The 21,348-nt window shown below is 35.5% G+C and overlaps 1 protein-coding gene across 2 annotated transcripts in view; it reads right to left on the reverse strand.

Moving 5' to 3' along the window:
• Positions 1–5,009: 5,009 nt before the first annotated feature.
• Positions 5,010–21,348, reverse strand: part of LATS1 (large tumor suppressor kinase 1) — a 35,147-nt gene continuing 18,808 nt past the window's right edge. For both annotated transcript variants that reach the window (XM_036248782.1, XM_036248781.1), the window contains exons 4-8: positions 18,148–19,652; positions 15,347–15,929; positions 12,799–12,981; positions 12,506–12,612; positions 5,010–5,689 (exon numbers count right to left, since the gene is read on the reverse strand). In XM_036248782.1, coding sequence (XP_036104675.1) covers positions 5,180–5,689; positions 12,506–12,612; positions 12,799–12,981; positions 15,347–15,929; positions 18,148–19,652 — 2,888 coding nt within the window. In that variant the 3' untranslated portion in view covers positions 5,010–5,179. The remainder of the gene's footprint in view (positions 5,690–12,505; positions 12,613–12,798; positions 12,982–15,346; positions 15,930–18,147; positions 19,653–21,348) is intronic.

Consider the following 21,348-nt stretch of genomic DNA (forward strand, 5'->3'; position numbering starts at 1 on the left):
CACCAGGAGGTTGCTGGTTCAATTCCTTGTCAGGGCACATGCCAAGGCTGTGGGCCAAATCCCCAGTGGGGGGCATGCAGGAGGTGGCCTGTTGATGTTCTCTCTCATCAGTGTCCCTCTCCCCCCCCCCAAATCAATAAAGAAAATAAATAAATAAATAAATAAATAAATAAACAAACAAATAAATAAATAAATAACTGGATTTCATGACTGATTGCATGAGATAGTCAAAGTACAAAACGACCTCCTTAAATTGTGCAAATTAAACACTAATACATATTATATGCTTTATTAGTTAGGGTATAGGTTCAGCATTAGTAACAAATGGATATATTATGTTTTTTTTCTTTAACATTCTGAAGATGATCAGTCCAGGCTGGACAGACAGCTCTGCTTTACACAATCTTTGAGGTAACTAGATTCTATTCATTTTGTTGATCTGTCACCACTAGTGTGTTTTCCTAGTTTTTATAGGCAACATTGAATCACCACTCCATTCTTGTTCCATTGGGAGGAGGTAAAAAGCAAATGGAGGGCATGCACTATCAACTTTAAGTGTACAAAGTAGAATTTGCACATACCATACCTGTTCAATCCCAATGGCCAAAACCTAGTCCTGTGGCCACAGCTAATTATAAGGGAATATGAAAAACACGGGCTCTAGTGGGGCAGTCAAAACTTGGACAGGAATGAGGGCTCTATTAGTGAAAGGAAGAATGAGAGGATGGATGCTAAGGAAGAGCAGCCTTACCATTAGTCAACCTCTCTAGGAGTTAAGTACTTATGAGAATGCCTTTTCCCACCAAATTTAACCCCTCTCCAGAGAAACAACTCCAAGTCCCAACCAGATTCTGAATCCAGCAAAATGTTCAGGATCTCTAAGTGACTCTAAGGAAGGAAGGAAAGACTGGAACTAAGGAAGATGATAACTATGTTTCAAACACAAACCTGGCATCCTTCCTCCACACTTCCCACACATAAGCAGATACATTGTTTTGCTTTGGCATAACAAGGAAAAGTAACAACTTGAAACATGCCAAACTTGGGTCCTCACTGCAGTAAAATGGGTCATAGAAATGTAATTTGTATCAGCTATACAATGCTTTCATGTAGATCAAATATAACTTTACAAGGGAGTACAACTGATTGATGTTTCTCTCTCACATTCATGTTTCTCTCTATTCCTCTCTAAAATCAATAAACACTAAAAACAAATTAGCTAACAACTTCACATTTTAAAAATTATAAACTGAACTCAAACGATACTAAATGCAGGGATTAACGATTATAAAGGTTTAAATCTGTGCTGATCTAAAGGAAGCCCTTAACATGGAATATTATACTTATGTTGCACAAAGTGAAGACATTTTACTGGGTTATATACTAATTCTGTTCAGTTTGCCTTAACCTAATTAGGTATTATTATTAGTTATATATTTTAATTCCAAAGCATCACATTTTTCATCATACATTTTCTCTAAGAATAAAAAGATTAAAGTGAATATTTGAATAAAAGTATCAACATACTTAAGTGGCTTAAAAGTCAGCTTTCCACACATAATTAAAAGATTTGAATTTTGCTTTTTTATTATCCCAGCAAATGTTACACTAGATAAAATGATTGGGAAAATACAAATAGTTTCATTAAAAACACAGGCTGATTATTCAGATCTACTACATTCAAAAGTATGCAAAACAACTTATATTGCAAAGCTTTTTAATTCCTTTTCCTAACAAAGCATTATTTTATAAAATTGTAGTGTTTTATTGATTCAATTTTAATACAAAATACTTATATACACAATACAATATAAAAGTAAACTGTGGTACAGTGCCTTCCACAAAGGGATATATTAAGGCGCTTTACAAATATACCAATATGTTGACCCAAATTACTTTTTTAGATTAAAACAAACAGGCTATTGTTTCACTTTAAATACCAAAGGGATTTTTATTTTTGTTTATTAAAGAAAATTTCTAAAGTACCTTAGGTAACAGCAGCAGCAATATCTAAAAATCCTCCCACTGTATTTTCTAATTTCTAACACATTAAGTCAGAATAAAACATTTCCACTCACAGTTTTGCACTTTGCAACAGCAGAAGGTAATCACTTTTTTAAAAAGTCAGTCTCAAAGTGACTTCTTAGTCATACATTCTATAGTTTCTATTACAAATAAGGTAGAAAAGATACAGCAATAGGGCCTGCCTTAGGATGTCACTGAACAATACATAACAGTATCTACAATTACATAATTATAGAACACATTTCATAAATACTATTGATATGCATAAAAGGGGTAAGTATAACAAAGACAGTAACTTTGTAATGACTGGGAAATTTTTTTTAAAGAAAACATGCATAACCCATGTTTCACTCCATTTCAATTGAAAGCATATAGATTTATATTCTTATCTTTTTGGTCAGGAAGCACCAGATTCTATACTGGAAGAACTGGATATAGTTTGGGAATAAGATAGCTAATAAGTATATCCAAATTATTAAAACTAGATACTAAAGGCTTGTATAAGGCTTCAGATAAACATAAAGTTTATACTGTCAGGAAATTTCAAAAGAATACGTTTGTAGTGTCTTACATTTGAGAAATAAGGGCAACACAGATTTTGTGAGGGGGAAGTGGGAGGGGGCAGCACCTTCGTTTTCCTACAACATAAATATAACAAACTTGGTTTTGTACTGTACTGCACCATAGTGCAGAAGTAAAACAACTAAATGGAAATTTAAATGTGACTGAGAAAGCCCAAGAGCAAGAGGTATGTCTTGAAATTTTGAGTACTGAGCTAAAAATTCTTGAACTAATTTGTTTTGCATAGAATTTTATAGAACTAATCATGTCCCATGAAGACTGTCATCTCATGTGCATTTTCTTACAATTCTGATTAGAAGTCCTTCAGAAATTATTTCTTTATCAAGCCTGTAGAGCCAAACATGTCAGTGCCCTCAAAAGGGTGTGTTTAGAATGTCTTAGTGCTGTACCAGAAAGAGAAGCACTCATAGGGATATCTTATCACATGGTACAGACTTTTTCCATCACAAGTTATCAGTGTTTATACACGATGTGCTAATCGAAAAACTAATCAGTAAATGTAAAGCAAAGTTCTTAGTTTATGTATCAGTGTTCTTAACAGGACAGAGGTTCTTAACCAAGAGTTTATGATAGATTTCAGCATGTCCAGAACCCCTAAAACTGTACACATTTCATGTGTATGTGTTCATGTCCATTTTTTCCCCTAGGAAGAGTCCACAGCTTTCATCAAATTTTCAAAAGGAGCAATGATCCCCAAAGATCACCGCCCCTTCCTACACACACCCATTACAGTGTGTTGCGCAGAGGTTTACAAGCCAAGCTCTGAGAGGGCCATCTACAGAAAGGTGAAAACTGTGAGCTAATAAATCTTTGCTGTCCCCAATTCAACTGGAACAGCTTTAACATAATTTTACTTACGTATATGATTTCCATTAGCTTTTATATATTAAAAAAAGCTAAAAGTTTGAAAATCACTAAAATTTTACTAATATAAGAATAGAGCCCTTTTCCCCATCCTAAAAAATAAGCTAAATGTATTTTGGTTTGAGACCACAAGTCTTCTTGAAACCTAAACCTATATAATAGGAATGTTGAAAAACATATTTAACTTTAAAATAAGTTAGGAGGACTTGAATTTTGACTAGGACCACTATGTAACTTTCCCTAATTACTAATGGCCACCTTAATTAAGAGTTAAATATTTTTTTTCCATCAATCTGCCCATAGGTTAAGTATTGCAAAATAGCCATATCTTCCTTTGCTGTTAAACAATCCATGTATGCAGCACTGTTCTGAAAGAAGAAACCTGTAACATTACTGATGACATACTCAAAATGCCACAATATAGTAAAAATACTATTCTAGTGAGTACCCATAAATAACTTCTAATCAAAGTTTCATATGAAACTGGAAACAATCTTTCTGCTTAGGATGGTGGAAATCATATTTAAATTTCAAAGTAAAAATATGAAAAATCTTAGCTTTTAATATAAGAAATTTTGATTCATAGCAGCTTTGTTCCCTTTAAAACTGGAAGCAGCACAAACAGCAAATGGTGGAATTTTTAGTAAACAGACATAAGATGAAAAGAACAACCCTCATGCTTGATGTAAATATGTATCCACAAATATAGTCAGGCTTCTTTTCCAGCAAGGTATTGAATTCTTTTCCAAGGTAACTATGGACAGTCTGTAGAAGAATATGCTCCGTTAGTGGTTTTAACTTTAATAGCAAACTAATTTCTGAATATAAAGAAGAAAAGAGATCTAGTCTTCTCAAGAGTAGCAATCTAACATTTATAGGAATCTCCAAAACAAGTATCAATAAAAACAAATTCAAGGACTGGTGTTCTGTGAAATAATCTTCTGACTGTAATCATGTATAACACATCAACCCAAATAATAAACATTTCATATAATGCAAAAAATAAAATATCCACCTGGAAGCAGCATTAAAAATACCAATATGGAAAGAAAAATGGTAGTGCTTTGCTTTTAATGCCAGTAATTCTTGAGAAACAAATGTTAAATATTCCAGTGGGAAATAAATGAAGTTTATCTATTTTTCTCTTCTGATCGACCCTGTCACCCTGTATTTCTTAGTCCCGAGACATGAATTACGCAAATTATAATTAGCCTAGGAACATTCACCACCATGGCTTAATTTCTATAGCTTATTTTGTACCAAAAACAAGGTTATGGGAGGGGGGAGGAAAGCTTTGTAAATGTGGGATATAGTTCATATTTGGTTAAAGCAAAATAAAACTAAAACTGTCTTTCAAAATGATTTCAAACTCTTGTCTTTTAAAATTATTTAGCATATGTACAAATAGATACCAGGCTTCTTCTTTTAAACAAAGCACACTATTTTTTTTATTTTCAGTACTTTAAGTACTAGAACTGACTAAAATATTCAGTTCATAATTTATAACTTTTTTCTAAATTACTGATTATAAAGGCTGGAATAAATTAACATTTTAAAAGGATATCCCATAATTTAGGAACATAAAATATTGTGCACAGAGCACATACACACAGCTCTGTCGCATTTGCATAATTTTACTCTCAGAGCCTCAAAAACCCCGCATTTCAGGCCTTTTTGCAAATCCTCATTACAATTATTTCCTAGTGTGTTAAACATATACTAGATCACGATTTTTTATCTCTGAGCCTGTGTGCCGATCATCTTCATCTGACTGTTGCTCTGAGCCTTGCGAATTAATATATTCATATTCAATAGGTTTTGGATAATTATATGGGTAGCCATTGTCATCAAAAAACCTCCTAAAGGTAAATTCATAGAAAGCATGTTCAGGGTGCTTCCCATTTTTATACCATCCGTTGAGAGTGTCATTTACATTTTCTTCCTCATTATCATCACTCCATAACTTATCAGGGTCAACTGGATCAAAATTTGATGTATCTGTTGGGTGTGTGATTTTAGGAATGTATGAAGCAGGTTGTTGTCTCAGGTCACTGGAGAAATCAATTGTTTTAAAAAATGGATGAGCTTTTATTTCATCAGCACCATTCTTGCCTAAGCGATCTTCTGGTCCTCGGCAAAGTTTAATTATAAGATCAGAGGCTTCAGGACTCAGTTTAGCTTTCAGTGGAATGTGAAGAGATGTTTGCCAGTTGATAACCTTTAAAGAAGATTTATAAAAATTAGGAGGAAAAAGATAAGTAAGACCAAAATTTTCTCCCAAGTTTTATATCAAAAACTCTTACCAGACTATTTGTAAATTTTTAAAATAAATTGCATGGTATTTCACCTTCCTTACCTTTACTAATAAATCATTGGTGGGAAATAATCTTTCTTCCCATCCTCTCCTCTTTAGGCAACTTATACTCATATTAGAAGACTCAATGTAATTTTTAGCACCTCTTGTAGAAATAACTATTTCTACTGTGCCTCCTCTGTTCTATAAATTTAACTGTATTATAACATCTCTAATACTTTGTGGTACCTATTTATGTTTGTGTCCTTCTACTATAGTATAAAATCCCATAAGGCTATAGACCATGTTTTGTCTTTGTATTTCCTGGCATATAATAGATGTTCAGTGGTTATGATTTTGAATAAACCAGAATGAGGGAGGCAAAGAGGGAGGAAAAAAGGGAAAGTGGAAAGGAGGGAAGAAGGGAAGGAAGGCAGTAGACAATCAACAAATATTTGTTAAATAAATGAATAAATGAACCCCATTTTTCCTTATTCATTTGGAACCTTATCAGCTACTGTAGAGGGAAGAAAAATAAACCCCTTCTTCTTCTTTTTTTAAAAAAAAATTTTTTTTTTTATCCTCACCCGAGGACATTTTTCCATTTTTTGTACAGACAGAGTGGGAGGGAGAGAGAGAGAGGGAAACATCGATGTGAAAGGGACACATTGAGTGGCTGCCACCCGCACGACCAACCAGGGCCAGGGACAAACTGCAACCAAGGTACATGCCCTTAGCTGGAACCGAACCCGGGTCTCTCCGGACCGCAGGCAGAGGCTCTAACCGCTGAGCCAAACCGGCCAGGGCAACCCCTTCTTCTAATATCTATTCTTATTACAGTTTTCTCCCAGGTTAGAAAAAGGAGATACTTCAACTAATAAAATGTCTGAAATTTTTGGAAAAAATTATGATACAGTATTAGTTATTTATGCCTGGTTCCATCATCTACTTTATTTTATTTTATTTATTTTTTATTTTTTTTAATCCTCATCCGAGAACATTTTTCCATTTTTTGTACAGATAGTGTGGGAGGGAGAGAGAGGAAGAGAGAGAGAGGGAAACATCGATGTGAAAGGGACACATCGAGTGGCTGCCACTCGCACGACCAACCAGGGCCGGGGACAAACTGCAACCGAGGTACATGCTCTTAGCGGGAACCGAACCCGGGTCTCTCCTGACCGCAGGTGGACGCTCTAACCGCTGAGCCAAACCGGCCAGGGCCATCATCTACTTTAAATAGGAGAAATTAATATATACAAACAGCTAGAGAAGTTCTTTACTTTAGAGTTACAATCAGGGTTGTTTAATTTAAGGTAAAAATAAAGGCTAGGCACACCAAAAAAAAAAATCAGTCAATTTAAAGATACATCAATAGGGCTTAATGTAAACTGAAGCACACAGAGAAAAAAATGGAATAAAAAAATAATAAAGCATGAGACATGGAAGATAATATCAAATGTCTACCATACGTATGTATACTAAACCAATTAAGAGTCCCAGGAGGAGGCAGGGAAGCAGAATAAATCTTTGAAGAGTAATAAGAGGGAATTTTCCAAACTTGATGAAGGCCATCCACCTACAATTCAAGAAGCTTTATGAACCTCAGTCAAGATGAATAAAAAGAAAACCACATGGGCACATAATGGTGGAAATACAGAAAACCAAAATTAAAGAGAAAAATATCCTAAGAGCAGCTAGAGGAAGAGAGGGGTTCCAGTTCTGAGTAAAATGAAATAGGTATACTCTACCCTGTCTTTCCTACTGAATGCAGCTATACAACCTGGGCAGAATGCACGTAGCAGCTACTCAAGGACCCTGAAAAGTAAAGACTAACATGCAGACTGAGGAAGAAGATAAGAAATTTGAAGCACCAATGAAATGGTGGTGAGTTTACCATTTTTTCATTTATTTTTATTTATTTATTTTTTTAATCCTCACCCGAGGGCATTTTCCCATTTTTTGTACAGATAGAGTGGGAGGGAGAGAGAGGAAGAGATAGAGAGAGAGAAACATCTACGTGAAGGGACACATCGACTGGCTGCCACCACACGACCAACCAGGGCCGGGAACAAACTGCAACCGAAGTACGTGCCCTTAGCGGAAACCGAACCCGGGTCTCTCCGGACTGCAGGCCGACGCTCTAACCGCTGAGCCAAACAGGCCAGGGCACCATTTTTTCATTTAGAATTCCCTGGTTTAGACTCAAGGTAGCCCAAACCTTGACGATGTATAACAGAGTGAGCTCTAGGGAAAGTCCTTCTAGTTCAGGCTCAGAGATTGGGAAAGGGGTTTTCTGGCCCCATCAGAGGTACAATAAGGGCCACCTGAAACTCTGAGAGAAGGGACTCTTCCTCTTCAATTGGAAATTAAAGCACATGGTCCTAAGAAGTTAGATGGAATCCCTGTCACTTTTTCTGTCTGTGAGCTCTTGCTATCTTGTCCTGGGTGCAGGCACAGTCAGGAGACATGTGTGACACAGTAGAATAAATCTTCACTCTCTAGTCAAAGAACTGAAAAGGGAAGCCTGAAGGAACTGGCAAGTACCAGGGACAAGGCAGAGGAAGAACAGATCGCATACAAACTGCTAGGCTCACCTCTCAACTGTAAGGATCTTATCCTAAAAAACACATCAAGAACTTTGAGACCTGAACTAAGGAGAAGACCACAGTGAGAGAGAGATCTCCTTCGCAATGTAAAGGCTTTGACAATGTAACTGACACTGAAGTCACAAACCACAAAAGGCTGGTTAGAACTTGTAGACTGACTCCAACCAGGTTTAATGCCAAAACAATATCAACATTCTCTGTAACATTTAAACAAAACCCAGAGTTGCATAACGTAATATTCAAAATGTCTAGGATATAATCCAAAGTTACTTAGCATACAAGAACCATAAAAATTTCAACCCACACAGTAAAAGAAAATAACAGATGTCAGTGTTGAGATGACACAGATTTTAGAATTATCTGAAAAAGTAGCCATTATTAAAATGTTCTAAATAAGGATGCATACTCTTAGAATGAATGAAGACAGAAAGTCTCAGCAAAGAAACTGAAGATATGAAGAGGTACTAAATGTAAATTTTAGAACTGAAGAATACTATAACCAAAATAAAAAAACTCAATAGATGGGCTCAATAGAATGGAGATGTCAGAGGAAAGTGAACTTCAAGACAGACTGATAGAAATTATGCAATCTGAACGAAGAGAAACGAGAGTTTAAAAATATAGCCCTCAGTAATCTGTGGGGCTGTACCAAAAGTTCTAACACTGGTGTCATTAGAGTTCCAAGGGGAAAACGTGTGTGATGTAGAAAAAAAATATCTGAAGAAATGATGGCTGAAAACTCCCCAAATTTTACAACAGATAAACTTCTAAATTCAAGAAGCTCAGTGAACAACAAGCAGGATAAGCCCTAAGAAATCCATGCCCAGACATTCCATAATTACAACACTGAAAGCAGCCAGTAAAAAATGATGCATTACTTAAGGGAACAAAGATTTGAACAACTGTAAGATTTCTCATCAGAAAGTATGGAGAACAAAAGGAAGTGGATTTTTTAAAGTGCTGCTACAACTGAAACCCAAAATCCCATACCAAATGCCTTTCCATTATCTTGACTGTGTCTTAGGCAGACTGAACATTTTTACTTTTGATGAAGTCCAATTTCTCAACTCTTTCTTTTAGTGATCATGATATTGGTGTCATTTCTAAGAGCTCTTCACCTAACCTCAGGCCATAAAGATTTCCTCTTCTATTTTCTTCTAAAAGTTATTATAGCTTTATGTTTATTTCTAGATCTATAATCCATTTTGAGTTCATCTTTGTGTGAGGTGTGAATTTTACGTTGATGTTCAGTATTTTTTGTATATGGCTAATCAATTTTCCAACACTATTTGTTGAAATACTATCCATTTGTATCTTTGTCAACGATCAAATGGCCATATTTGTGTGGTCCTATTTCTCCATTCTCTACCTGGTCCACTGATCTATGTATGTACCGTTTTGCCAATATCATACTGTCTGTATTACTATAACTTTATAGTAAGTCCTAAAATCAAGTAGTTGATTCCTCTTTGCTCTTCTTCTTAAAAACTGTTTTCTTAATCCCAGTTCCTTTCTCCACCCATATAAATTTTATAATCAGCTGATATATATGTCTATAAAAATTCCTGCTGGAAATTTTTATTGAAACTGAGTTATATATACAGATTTGTGGGGGGAGAATTGATAGTTTTACTATGTTAAGTCTTATAATCCATCAACACAATATATGTATCTCCATTTCTTAAGATTTTCTTTGGTTTCTTTCATCAATTTGTAGCTTTCAGCACACAGATCTTGTTCATTAGATTTATACCTAAGTATTTCTTTCTGGGGAAGCTATTACAAATGGTATTGTTTTAAAATTTCAGTTTCTGGTTGTTCACTGCTTAAATATAGAAATACAATAGATTTTTATTATTAACCTTATATCCTACAATCTTGCCAAACTTGTTAGTTCTATCGATTTTTTTTCTTTCTTTTTTTTTAAAAAATAATTTTTCTTTATTGATTTTTAGAGAGAGAAGAAAGGAGAGGGAGAGAGAAAAACATCAATGAGAGAGAACATCGACTGGCCGCCTCCTGCATACCCCTCCACTGGGGATCAAGCCCACAACCTGGGCATGTGCCCTGACCGGGAATCGAACCAGTGATCTCCTTGTGCATGACCTCCTCAACCACTGAGCCACATCAGCTGGGCTCTATGGGTTTTTCCTTTGATTCCTTGGGATTTTCTATACAGAAGATAGAGTCATCTGTTGAATAGGGGAAGTTTTTCTTTCTTTCTAATCTATATGCCTTTTAATTCCTTTTGCTGCTATATAGCACAGGCTAAGACTTCGAGACTACATTGACTAAGACTGGTGAGAACAGCCTGGCTGGTGTGGCTCAGTGGTTGAGCGTCTACCCATGCACCAAGAGGTCACCAGTTCGATTCCCGGTCAGGGCACTTGCCCAGGTTGTGGGCCCAATCCCCGGGGGTGAGGGGACATGCAGGAGGCAGCCAATCGATGTTCTCTCTCATCGATGTTTCTATTTCTCTCTCCCTCTCCCTTCTTCTCTCTCTAAAAATCAATAAAGAAAAAAATAAAAGAAAGACTGGTGAGAACAGACCTCCTTGCATTTTTCTTCATCTTAGGGAGAAAGCATTCAATTTTTCTCACACATACACACACTTATTTATATACATATATATTAAAATGTAGGTAAAATAAAGATACTTTTAGACAACTCTGACACAAACCCTATTGCATTACCAACAGACCTATACTAAAAGAAATTCTAAAACACATTTTATAAACATGAAATGCAATGACAGAAATAGTTACAACTTGGTGGGGAGCATTATAGAACAGATGATATCTCAAGGCACTCTCAAAGAATGATTAAAAGCAATCAGAAACAAACAAAAAAAAAACAAAAAACAACAAAACATAAGTTAGAGTTAACTAGGCTTCAGAAAGGGGAGGGTTGTGGAAGACAGGAGAGAAAAGACATTCCAGACAAAGGGAATGGTATGAACAAAAGTACAGAGGGAAAATCTGGACTTTAACAATGAACAAAGGAACCACTAAAGGATTTAAAATGAGACAGTTTATGCTCAAAATTGTGGGCAGCTTCTCATTTAAGTGTCAGAGGTAATTTCAAGTGGAGGTACAGTAGTCCCTCTTATTTGTGGGGAATATGTTCCACGACCCCCAGTGGGTGCCTGAAACCATAGATAGTACTGAACCCTATATATACTATGTTTTTTCCTATACATACATATCTTTTCACTTAAAAGGAAGCACTTTTTGTTTCCTATTTGGCCTATCTGAATGACCAGCATCACTACTCTTGCACTTGTGGGTCATTATTAAGTAAAATAAGGGTTGTCTGAACACAAGCACTGAGATATAACAATTGCTCTGGTAACTGAAATGGCTACTAAGTGATTGACAAGTGGGTAGCATACACAGTGTGAATATGCTAGACAAAGGAATAATTCATGTCCCAGGTGGGATGGAACAGGACAGCACAAGATTTCATCACACACCTCAGAATGGGGCACAATTTGAAACTTATACATTGCTTATTTATGAAATTTTCCATTTAACACATTCAGACTGTGGTTGACTGCAGGTAACTGAGAAAGCAGAAAGTGAAACAGCAAATAAGGAGGAACTACTGAATAGATATTTGTTTGTAGTTTGGGGCTAGAATGTGCAGGGAAGGAAACAAAGCCAGGAGCCAACAGTTGACAAAGAGTAAATTGAAATAAATCTTCAAAAGGTACTAAATATTTCTATGAAAATGAAACATGAGTAGTTTATAAGTGAAAAAGAATGTAAGAGTGAGATGAGGAGATGATGGAGATTGGAGTTCATGCATGGAATCCTATATCCTTACAAGTTCATACGTTAAAGAAAAAAATTTTAATTGATTTTAGAGAGAGGAAAGGAAAGAGACAGAGAAACATCAATTTGTTGTTCCATTTTTCATGCAGTGATTGGTTGACTCTTGTATGTGCCCTGACAGGAGATCAAACCTACAACCTTGGCATATTAGGACGATGCTCTGGCCAACTGAGCTACCTACCCAGAGAGGGCCGAGTTAATTCTTTAATTCCAGGGTAAGATGTTGTATGTAAAGGACTGATAAACATCTACAGTGTAAAGGGCTTTGTGACAATTCTTTTGGTATAGATTCTATACCTTACCTTCATTTGTGTTTCTAATGGTGTTTGTGCCAAGAAAGGAGGTTGTCCCACCAACATTTCAAAAAGAATTACACCAACACTCCACCAGTCACATAACTGTGTATAGCCTAAAATATGATAGCAAAGTTATAGTTATTTGTAAGTATTTTAAAAAGTGTCCAGAATTAATACAGTCATAATTAATATTAAATCACCAATTTATACTATAAAATTAACTTTTATTATAAACCTAAAAATAAGCTATATTATAATGAAGTCTCAGCTGGAGATTATTTATAAAACAAATATTTTACCTGTTCGTAATAACACTTCAGGGGCGATATAATTGGGAGTCCCAACCAAAGAATGTGCTAGACATCGCTGGTGCTGGCGTGCAGCTCTCCGTTCTAGTGGCTTCAGTCTATCTCCACATCTACAGTTAGAGGGGTCACCCCATTCATTACTGAAATCCATGCTATCTTGCCGTGGATGGTCGCCTGTAAAGTAAAAAAAAAAAAGGGAATAAAAGCAACAAGAACGAGAGTAAACCTAGAGTCCAACTTTTTGACATCATGGTTTAGAGTTAACAACACTCTCTTCTTACAACAAGCTAGGATGCAATGTATACCAAATCACTGATGATGTTTATTAATAACTGGAACCTGTAAGCTGAGATATTAATAGGACAAGTTTTACACTAAGAAAAATTAACCCAAGATTCAACGATGTATTCAACGTTAAATGATGACAAAATCAGGAGTAGGTAGGATTAACAATGTTATTCAGACTGCTCCACATTACTACTCTGAACAAAGCTGCAAACAAGTTAGATCAATGTTTTATTCATTCAACAAGTGACAATGATAAATAAGGACAGGGTTGTTCTCTCATGCAGCTTCTCTGTGCATAAAAAACACAACAAACAAATACATATGTTAAAAACATAGTGATGCATTCAATGTTAAGAATCAACTGGGGTGATGTGACTAATTGAGGTGACATTTGTAAAAAACAAACGGAAATCAATTATTTGAAAACTAGGGCAAAGCAGTCTATACAGAAACAACAGTAACAGAGAAAACCAGTGTGGTTAGAAAAGAGAATGGCAGGAAATGGAGTGGGAGCCAGTACACATGGATTTTGTAAGCAAAAGACATGGTTTATCTTTCACTCCAACTACAATGGGAAGACACTGGAGAGTTTGAAGCAAGAAAATGACAAGATTTTATTTATGTTTAAACAGATTATAAGAGAGGACAAAAGTAAAGAGACCTGTGAAGAGGCTATTACAGTTAAGCTTGAACTATGATGGTATTAGTGGTGATGGAGAAAAGCAAACAGATTCAGGATATGTTTAGAGGTGGAGTAAGCAAGACTTACTGATAGATTACACGTAGAAGGTATGGGGGAAAAGAATCAAGGATAACTAGGTGGGTGGTGGTGGGATAATTTACTAAACTGGGGAAGACTAGAGGGGAAATATATATAGAGGGGGAGAAATTAAAAGTTGTTTATTGGTAATGTTAAGTTCAAAAGGCCGATTATAAATCCACGTGAAAGGGAGATGCCATTTCTGAAGAGATTGGGACGTCACCGACACAGAGTTGGTGTTTAAAGCCATGACTAGATGAAATCACCTAGAATATATCTAAAATTAACCTAGCTGTAATCATCTGGGATGTTTGATAAAAATATAATTTCTACTCTCCAATGAAGATTTTCAACCAGTAAACTGAAATAGAGCCTAGAAATCATATTTCTAAGAAGAACCCCAACTAATTCAGGTGAATCTGGGAGATATTACATTAAACTGAACATTAAAGTAGGTTCATGTGTCTCAGTTCTATCCATTTACTGTCAATCTACTCGTGTTTACAGAAGGCTAATAATACTTACCTCAGAGGATTGCTGTAAGCATTAAATTAGAATATATGTAAAGCACCTAGTCATAGTAAGTATTCAACAAATGTCAGATTGACTTACACTTCCATTAGCGCTGGAAGGGATCTTGGTGAAGCACTGTGGTGTAGTAGAAATAACATGGGCCCTGTAATCAGACAAACCTAGGTTCAAAGCTTAGCCCTTACACCTATTTTCTGTCTGACCTCGGGCAAGTTATCTAACTAAGCCTTCGTTTCTTTATTCTGCCTTATAATGACTTTGTGAGGATTAAACAGAATCATGTACATCATGTATTTAAGATTAAATCAATTGTGTAATAGTCATACATCAGAATCCTAAATAATGGTGAAAATAAATGTTACGTGCAATTAACACAGATGAACTTCAAACATAAAAGTCAACATAGAAGAATACATACAGAATGATTACATTTAAATAAAGATTCCAGAGTAGGCAAAATGAAATAATATAGTGTTTAGGAATATATACATATATGGCAAAAATATAAAGAAAAGTAAAGAACTGATTACCAAGTTCTGAAATGATGATTACCTCTGTAGAGGAAAGAAAGAGAATTAATTGTTTAGGGCTTTCTAAAGTACTAACAGTCCAAAAAAGAAGAAGAAGAAAAAAAAAGTAATGAGAGTCCAGTTCTTAAGTAGAATGGAGGGTATGTGGCTTCATTTAAAATTTATTTTTATAATTTATTTGTCTGACATATTTCAAAAATAACAAAACATAAAGTGGTTAACTCAAAAACGTTAAAATATTTAGAAATAACTGAATCTAATACTCTTTCATTTTATAACTCTAAATATCTTCAGGAGTCAGCCATAGTTATCCAACAGAGTCAATATCTGACCCAGGACTTCTGGGTCCCATCCAGTGATAATACCAATCTTATATTTTACTGCATTAATAAGTCATATTAATATGTACACATTTTATTATTTTACTCACCACTCTGGTAGTACTTAGAATCATGTGTCCACCTGAAGCCAGTGCAGAGGCCGAAGTCAGTCAATTTAATATGACCATCACGGTCAATCAAAATATTATCAGGTTTAATATCTCTATGAATAAAACCCATTTTATGAACACTTTCAACTGCACAAGTAAGTTCTGCTATGTAGAATCGTGCCAGATTTTCTGGAAAGATGCCCATTCTAATTAGTAGGCTCATCATATCACCCCCAGGAATGTAGTCCATTACAAAGTATAAATTGTCCTTATCTTGGAATGAATAATATAGACGAACTACCCATTCGTTGTCAGCTTCAGCCAGGATATCTCTCTCAGCTTTAACATGAGCGACCTGATTTCGAAGCAGAACATCTTTCTTTCGAAGAGTTTTTGTTGCATACAATGCCTTAGTATCTACTTTTCTTGCTAGACAGACTTCACCAAATGCTCCTATTCCTAGTGTCTTTATCTTCACAAACATAGACTTGTCCATTTTAGCCCTCTTAAGACGGATGTAATTAGACTCTTTTTGGCAAAGCATCTTTCTCATTTGATCCTGGGCATCTTGAGATAATCCAACCTAGGCAAATAAGCTAAATGTTAAATGAGGAATTCTTTTCTATACAAAATATTAAGAAATAGCTTGGAAAAATTCAGGCATATATTTAAAGTTAAATGCATAATAATTTTTAATAAAGCATGTTAGAAATCTAAAAGATATTTCAGAGAAAATTAATTATCAAAAGTGCAGCTTAAGAGATAGTTAAGAGGATGTATAAGGTGAGTATATATGCAGATTCTGCTGTGGAGAGCAAGAAGATATCAATGATCAGCTTTCTACTCCTCTCTAATGCACTCAAAAAAAAAAAATGTTCCCAATAGGCAATAACCAAACCTCTGTTCACATGCATCCTCATCTATCCCTCCATGCACATTACTTCCAAATTACATGATTAGATTGCCTTCATTATATGATTCTCTTTGTAAAATACCTAAGCCTCAAATATTCTTCCTCCCATTTTACCCTTCATGAAGTTATTTCATATCTAGTTCATTTACTCTAAAAAAATGATGTATCAAGAACAGAAGAATATCTTCTATAACCTAACTACTCATTAATAGTCAGTCTTTCCTTTTACCTTTCTCAAGGCATTAGAATAAGGGTAGGAATGAGAGCCATCACTAAAACAAAATACAAAAGGATATTCCTACCTTATTTAAAAGGAAGAACTTGTGTGATTACAGGGTATCTTTTAGATATTTTGGAACATTTCAAAGAATAGTCAATGTGACTTATGAAGATACCAAAATACAGACAAAAACTAAAACCAACTTCTAACTAGACATGAAATACCTGGATTTATAAGGAAGGAACAATTTATTTTTGGCTAGCTAATAACTAATTTAAGAGTTAAAATAGGATAGGAATCTGATTTGAAAAGTAAAGTCTAATTCTAGAAATGCAAAACTAATTAAAATACAGCAACCTCATGCTTCTGTTAGGATATGCATTTGCATGCAAAATCTTTTAAGAAGGGTGGCATGCCAGACTTAGTATAGAACTGTTTCTCTTAAAATCTTACTTGCCTACACAGTAATGGAGGCTACAGAAGTCAGCAAAGCTTCCAACACCATAAAAGTTTAAATCAGCTATTAGTGAAAGTGAAGAGGAAAAAGGAAAAATAAACTAAGAAAATACATACAGACAGCTTTAGGAAGAAATTCTGAGAGCTAAAATATGGATAAGTCATACAGATTATCATGGTATTTATCTAACAAAATGCAATTTATAGCAGGAAAAACAACACTGTGAAATCAGATTTAGAGAAATAATTTTAAAAGAATGACTTTCTTGAATTGTATGAGAAAATTTCATCACAAATTTAAGCCTCTTGGATTTTGAGTGATAGATGTAAGTCAAACCTTTGAACTGTAAGCACATGATAAAAATAATAATGACAGTACCATTATATATAGTGAAGAGATCTATATGGAATGACAACAGAGATTAAACTTATTCTGATCTCCTTTTAAGTGGACTTTGATTTAATAATTTCAGCACACTTTTCCAGTACATTATAAAAATGAAATTAGTCCAGCCAGTGTGGCTCAGTGGTTGAGCATTAACCCATGTGCCAAGAGGTCGCCGGTTCAATTCCCGGTCAGGACACATGCCCAGGTTGTGGACCTGATCCCCAGTGGGGGTCATGCAGGAGGCAGCCAAACGATGTTTTCTCCCATCAATGTTTCCATCTCTCCCTCTTTTTCACTTCCTCTCAGTCTAAAAAAAAATCAATAAAGGAAAAAAAAAACTTTAATGAAATTAGATGGATAAATAACTGAAGGAAGATGTCTCATTCTTTCAAATAAGACCAACCTGATGAATAAACCCACAAGCTCAAAATTACTAAGTAAAACTAAATGTTTCACAAACGTTATCAAGAGAAGACACCTAGATAATTTTAGCTCATTTTAACATGTTGTAAGATAACATGTAAAACCTAAAATATAACCTTTGATACAATTTCCATATAAAGGGATTATGTGCACCTCAACCAAAAATTATATTTTTTTCTTAATTTACTAGAAGAAATTTATTATGGGAAGTCTGAATAAATCTTGAAATACTAAAATAAAATGCTATAATCAAAATACTTCAATATTTACTGACTTTTACATAATTGACAAGATATTTAACTACAAAAAGAATAATGTTGGACCACACCCACAATATTTTAAAATAAACACCAAGCAAACAGACAACCAAGTATAAAAACGGACATTTTAAAAGGCTTTACCCGCATCATTTCATTCTCTAATTGCTTTTTACGATGTAGACGCTGCTGATGTGATTTGAGAACATTTTCTACATGTTGCTCCATAAAGAACTTAAATGCCTGAGGAGAGTAACTTTGAATACGAGATTCCCTTCGCTCTTCATCTTTCTTGTTTTTCCTAACAGTAATAGGTGAAGTTGTAATCTGTTTCTTTTCTTTATCCCCACTATCAACATTTTCATAACTTTTTTCACCCTCATCTTCCTTGGGCATGTTCGGCTGATCCTCTTTGTTAGATTTATTGATTGATTCATATGGAGGAACAGATGGGTTTTGGTGTAGTAGATGTTTCGGATAAGGTGGTGGTGGACCTTGATAGTTTGGAGCTTCGGCAACAGGTGGCATTACAGTCATATTTGAGGTGGTGCCCTCAGAAAAAGGACTAGGTTGAACAGTTTGAATTGGCTGTGGCATCCAAGAAGGGTGAGTAGGTGCTAAAGCAGTCTGTAGCTCTGGTTTTAACACGCGTATGCTTTTCACGGGTTGTTGAATTGGAGCTGGTGTGATAGCAGTAACTGTTGTAGCTGAAGGCTGAGAATTAGCAGAATGACTTGTTCTATTTCCTAATGGGTTATTAAAAGAATTTGACCTCACTGGTATGTTAGGTTGCCATGTAGGGATTTCATGCGTGGTGCTTGGGGATGACTGGGCTGGAGCGGAAGATGACTGAGGCCAAGTTGTTTGCAGTCCAGGTACACTAATGTTATAAAGATCCATGTTATGACTATTTCTATTTGGCACCATCATAGACTGAGGAATATTTCCATTTGTATATGATGAAGAAGCAGCAGATCCTGTTTGTAAAGCAGAAGGGCTCTGTCCATTAGTTGCAGTAAGAGGATATGGAGGGGGTGGCTGACGATTCACTGCACCAGCAGGGACATTTTGGTGTATCATAAAATCATTTTGACCACTACCATTCTGAATTCCAGGTCTCCCTGGTGCAAAGTTAAATTTGTTAGAACTCTGCATGATGATTGGTTGTCTGCCAACAGGAACAGAACTAATGCCTCTCTGTCCCTGATTAGGAGGATTCATTGGGGCTGTGTTCAGAGGTGGAGGATAGCCTTCTTGCCAGGCTCCAGGTGGAACGGGAGAGATTCGGGAAATTACGAATTCCATATTCCCAGAATAGCGCTTTGTTTGAGAGTTTGGTTCCCATGATGGGGGAGGTGGAGTTGTACCTCTTGGAGGAGGAGTCTGGCCTCTTGGGGGTGGTGGAGGAGTGACACTCCTTACTTGAGGAGGTGGTGGGGGGTTCACTCTCTGTCCATTGTTAGGGTGAACTTGCGCAAATGCTGTTATACCAGATCCTGACAAAGGTTTGCCTATGTCTGTCTGTGAGCTGGGACTTTCCGAACGATAGGTCGCACTTTCCCCTAGTGGTGGGCCATGTCTCTGAGGAACTAGAGATTCTTTAGAACCTTTCCAGCTTTGTCTGCGATTAACTGATTGTTGCACACTCCCTATGATCATAAAACAGAGAAAAAACATTTTAAACTTTTTGAAAATTTTAGCTTGGAATTCTGACACTACTGTGGTAATTCTCTTCCAAGAATTATAAAAATCAAATTTCAGTAAGTGGTTTTATTTTGCCTTCTAAATTTTTTTATTTTATTTTTGACTAGGTAATACATTCTCACAACTCAAAACTCAAAAGTTACAGAAGAACACCCATCTCTGTCTTTTAGTCAACCAGTTTCCTTCCTTGAAGGTAACCAATCTCATCAGTAAAATATTTTAGGGATATATAAATAAATAGTATACTTCCTATACATACTATTGGGTCTTATTCTTTTCATTAAAAAATTAAAGATTCTGTATCAGTATATGAAGTGTTTCCTCAATTTTAAAAAATGTTACCATAGTTTTTCACTGTACAGATTTATTTAATCAGTTCCCCTAGTGATGAATATTAAGGTTGTTTCTAATCTTTTGCTTTACAAATAAAAAAGCAATGAAAAAATTTCATTTCATAAATTATTAGAAATGTCATTAGTGAACCAAACATGTCCATTTGTAATTTTGTTAGATACAACTAATTTAAATATATTTCAACGTGGCATTTAAAACAAAAAAGACAGCAGGGCATTATTACCTGAACACGAAATAAGGTATAAATTTTACAGAATCTCTCTCTCTCTCTCTTTTTTTTTGGTTAATCCTCACCTGAGGATATTTTTCCATTGATTTTTTTAGAGAGTGGAAGGGTGGGAGGGAGGAGGGCGGAGGGCGGGAAGAGAGAGACACACATTGATTGGTTGCTTCTTGAATGACCCTGACCAGGATCAGGGATTGAACCTGCAATCCAGGTACATGCCCTTAACTGAGAATCAAACCCAAGACCCTTTGGTCCACAGGTCCATGCTCTAACCACACTGGCCAAGGCTAGAATCTCTCTTTAATAGAATTTCCAAATAAATCAAATAGGCAAAAAAATAACAAGATCCAAGAAAAAAATGTACTTAAAGTAAGTTTGGCCACTTGGAAAAAGATGTATAATACATCATATATGTGTGTGTGTGTGTGTATACACACATACATATACATATATGTGTGTGTGTGTATATATATACACATTTGTATAAAAAATTATATAAATTAATACATTCCATAAAGATTAAACATTTAAGTGTTAAAGATGAAACCATACAAGTACTAGGGAAAAACAAGTGATCACTGAATAATATTGGGGCACCTCTTTGGAAGGTCTTCCCAAGTATAAAAGGTAAAGAACACTCAGTAAAATACTAACAACTCTAAATACATAAAACACTTATCACCATCAAAATAAAACAAACAGAAACACCTACAAATTTGAAAGGTCATCATCATCTTCCTGGGAGAAAACACATCTAGTTACATATATGAGAAAAAAGTAGTAACTGTTCAGAATGTACAGTTTAACACTACATTTCATCTAGGCTGGCCAGCACCTTGGGTGTATGACTTCAGGGGATGTCATCACTCTGGGGAAACTATACAAGTCTTCTGGCCACCTCCCTAAGATAGTCAGCTGAGGCTAAATATATCATGTGACTCACAAAACTTTTACCTGTTAAAATGTGAGACACTGCAACCCTAAAGCAGACTGCCATCCCTGTTGTTCTGTACCTCCAATAAAGCTCTGTGTTCTCCCACCTCCTGAACCCCATCACAACT

Source organism: Molossus molossus, unplaced genomic scaffold (genome assembly GCF_014108415.1).
Source record: "Molossus molossus isolate mMolMol1 unplaced genomic scaffold, mMolMol1.p scaffold_m16_p_8, whole genome shotgun sequence".
NCBI lineage: Eukaryota > Metazoa > Chordata > Mammalia > Chiroptera > Molossidae > Molossus > Molossus molossus.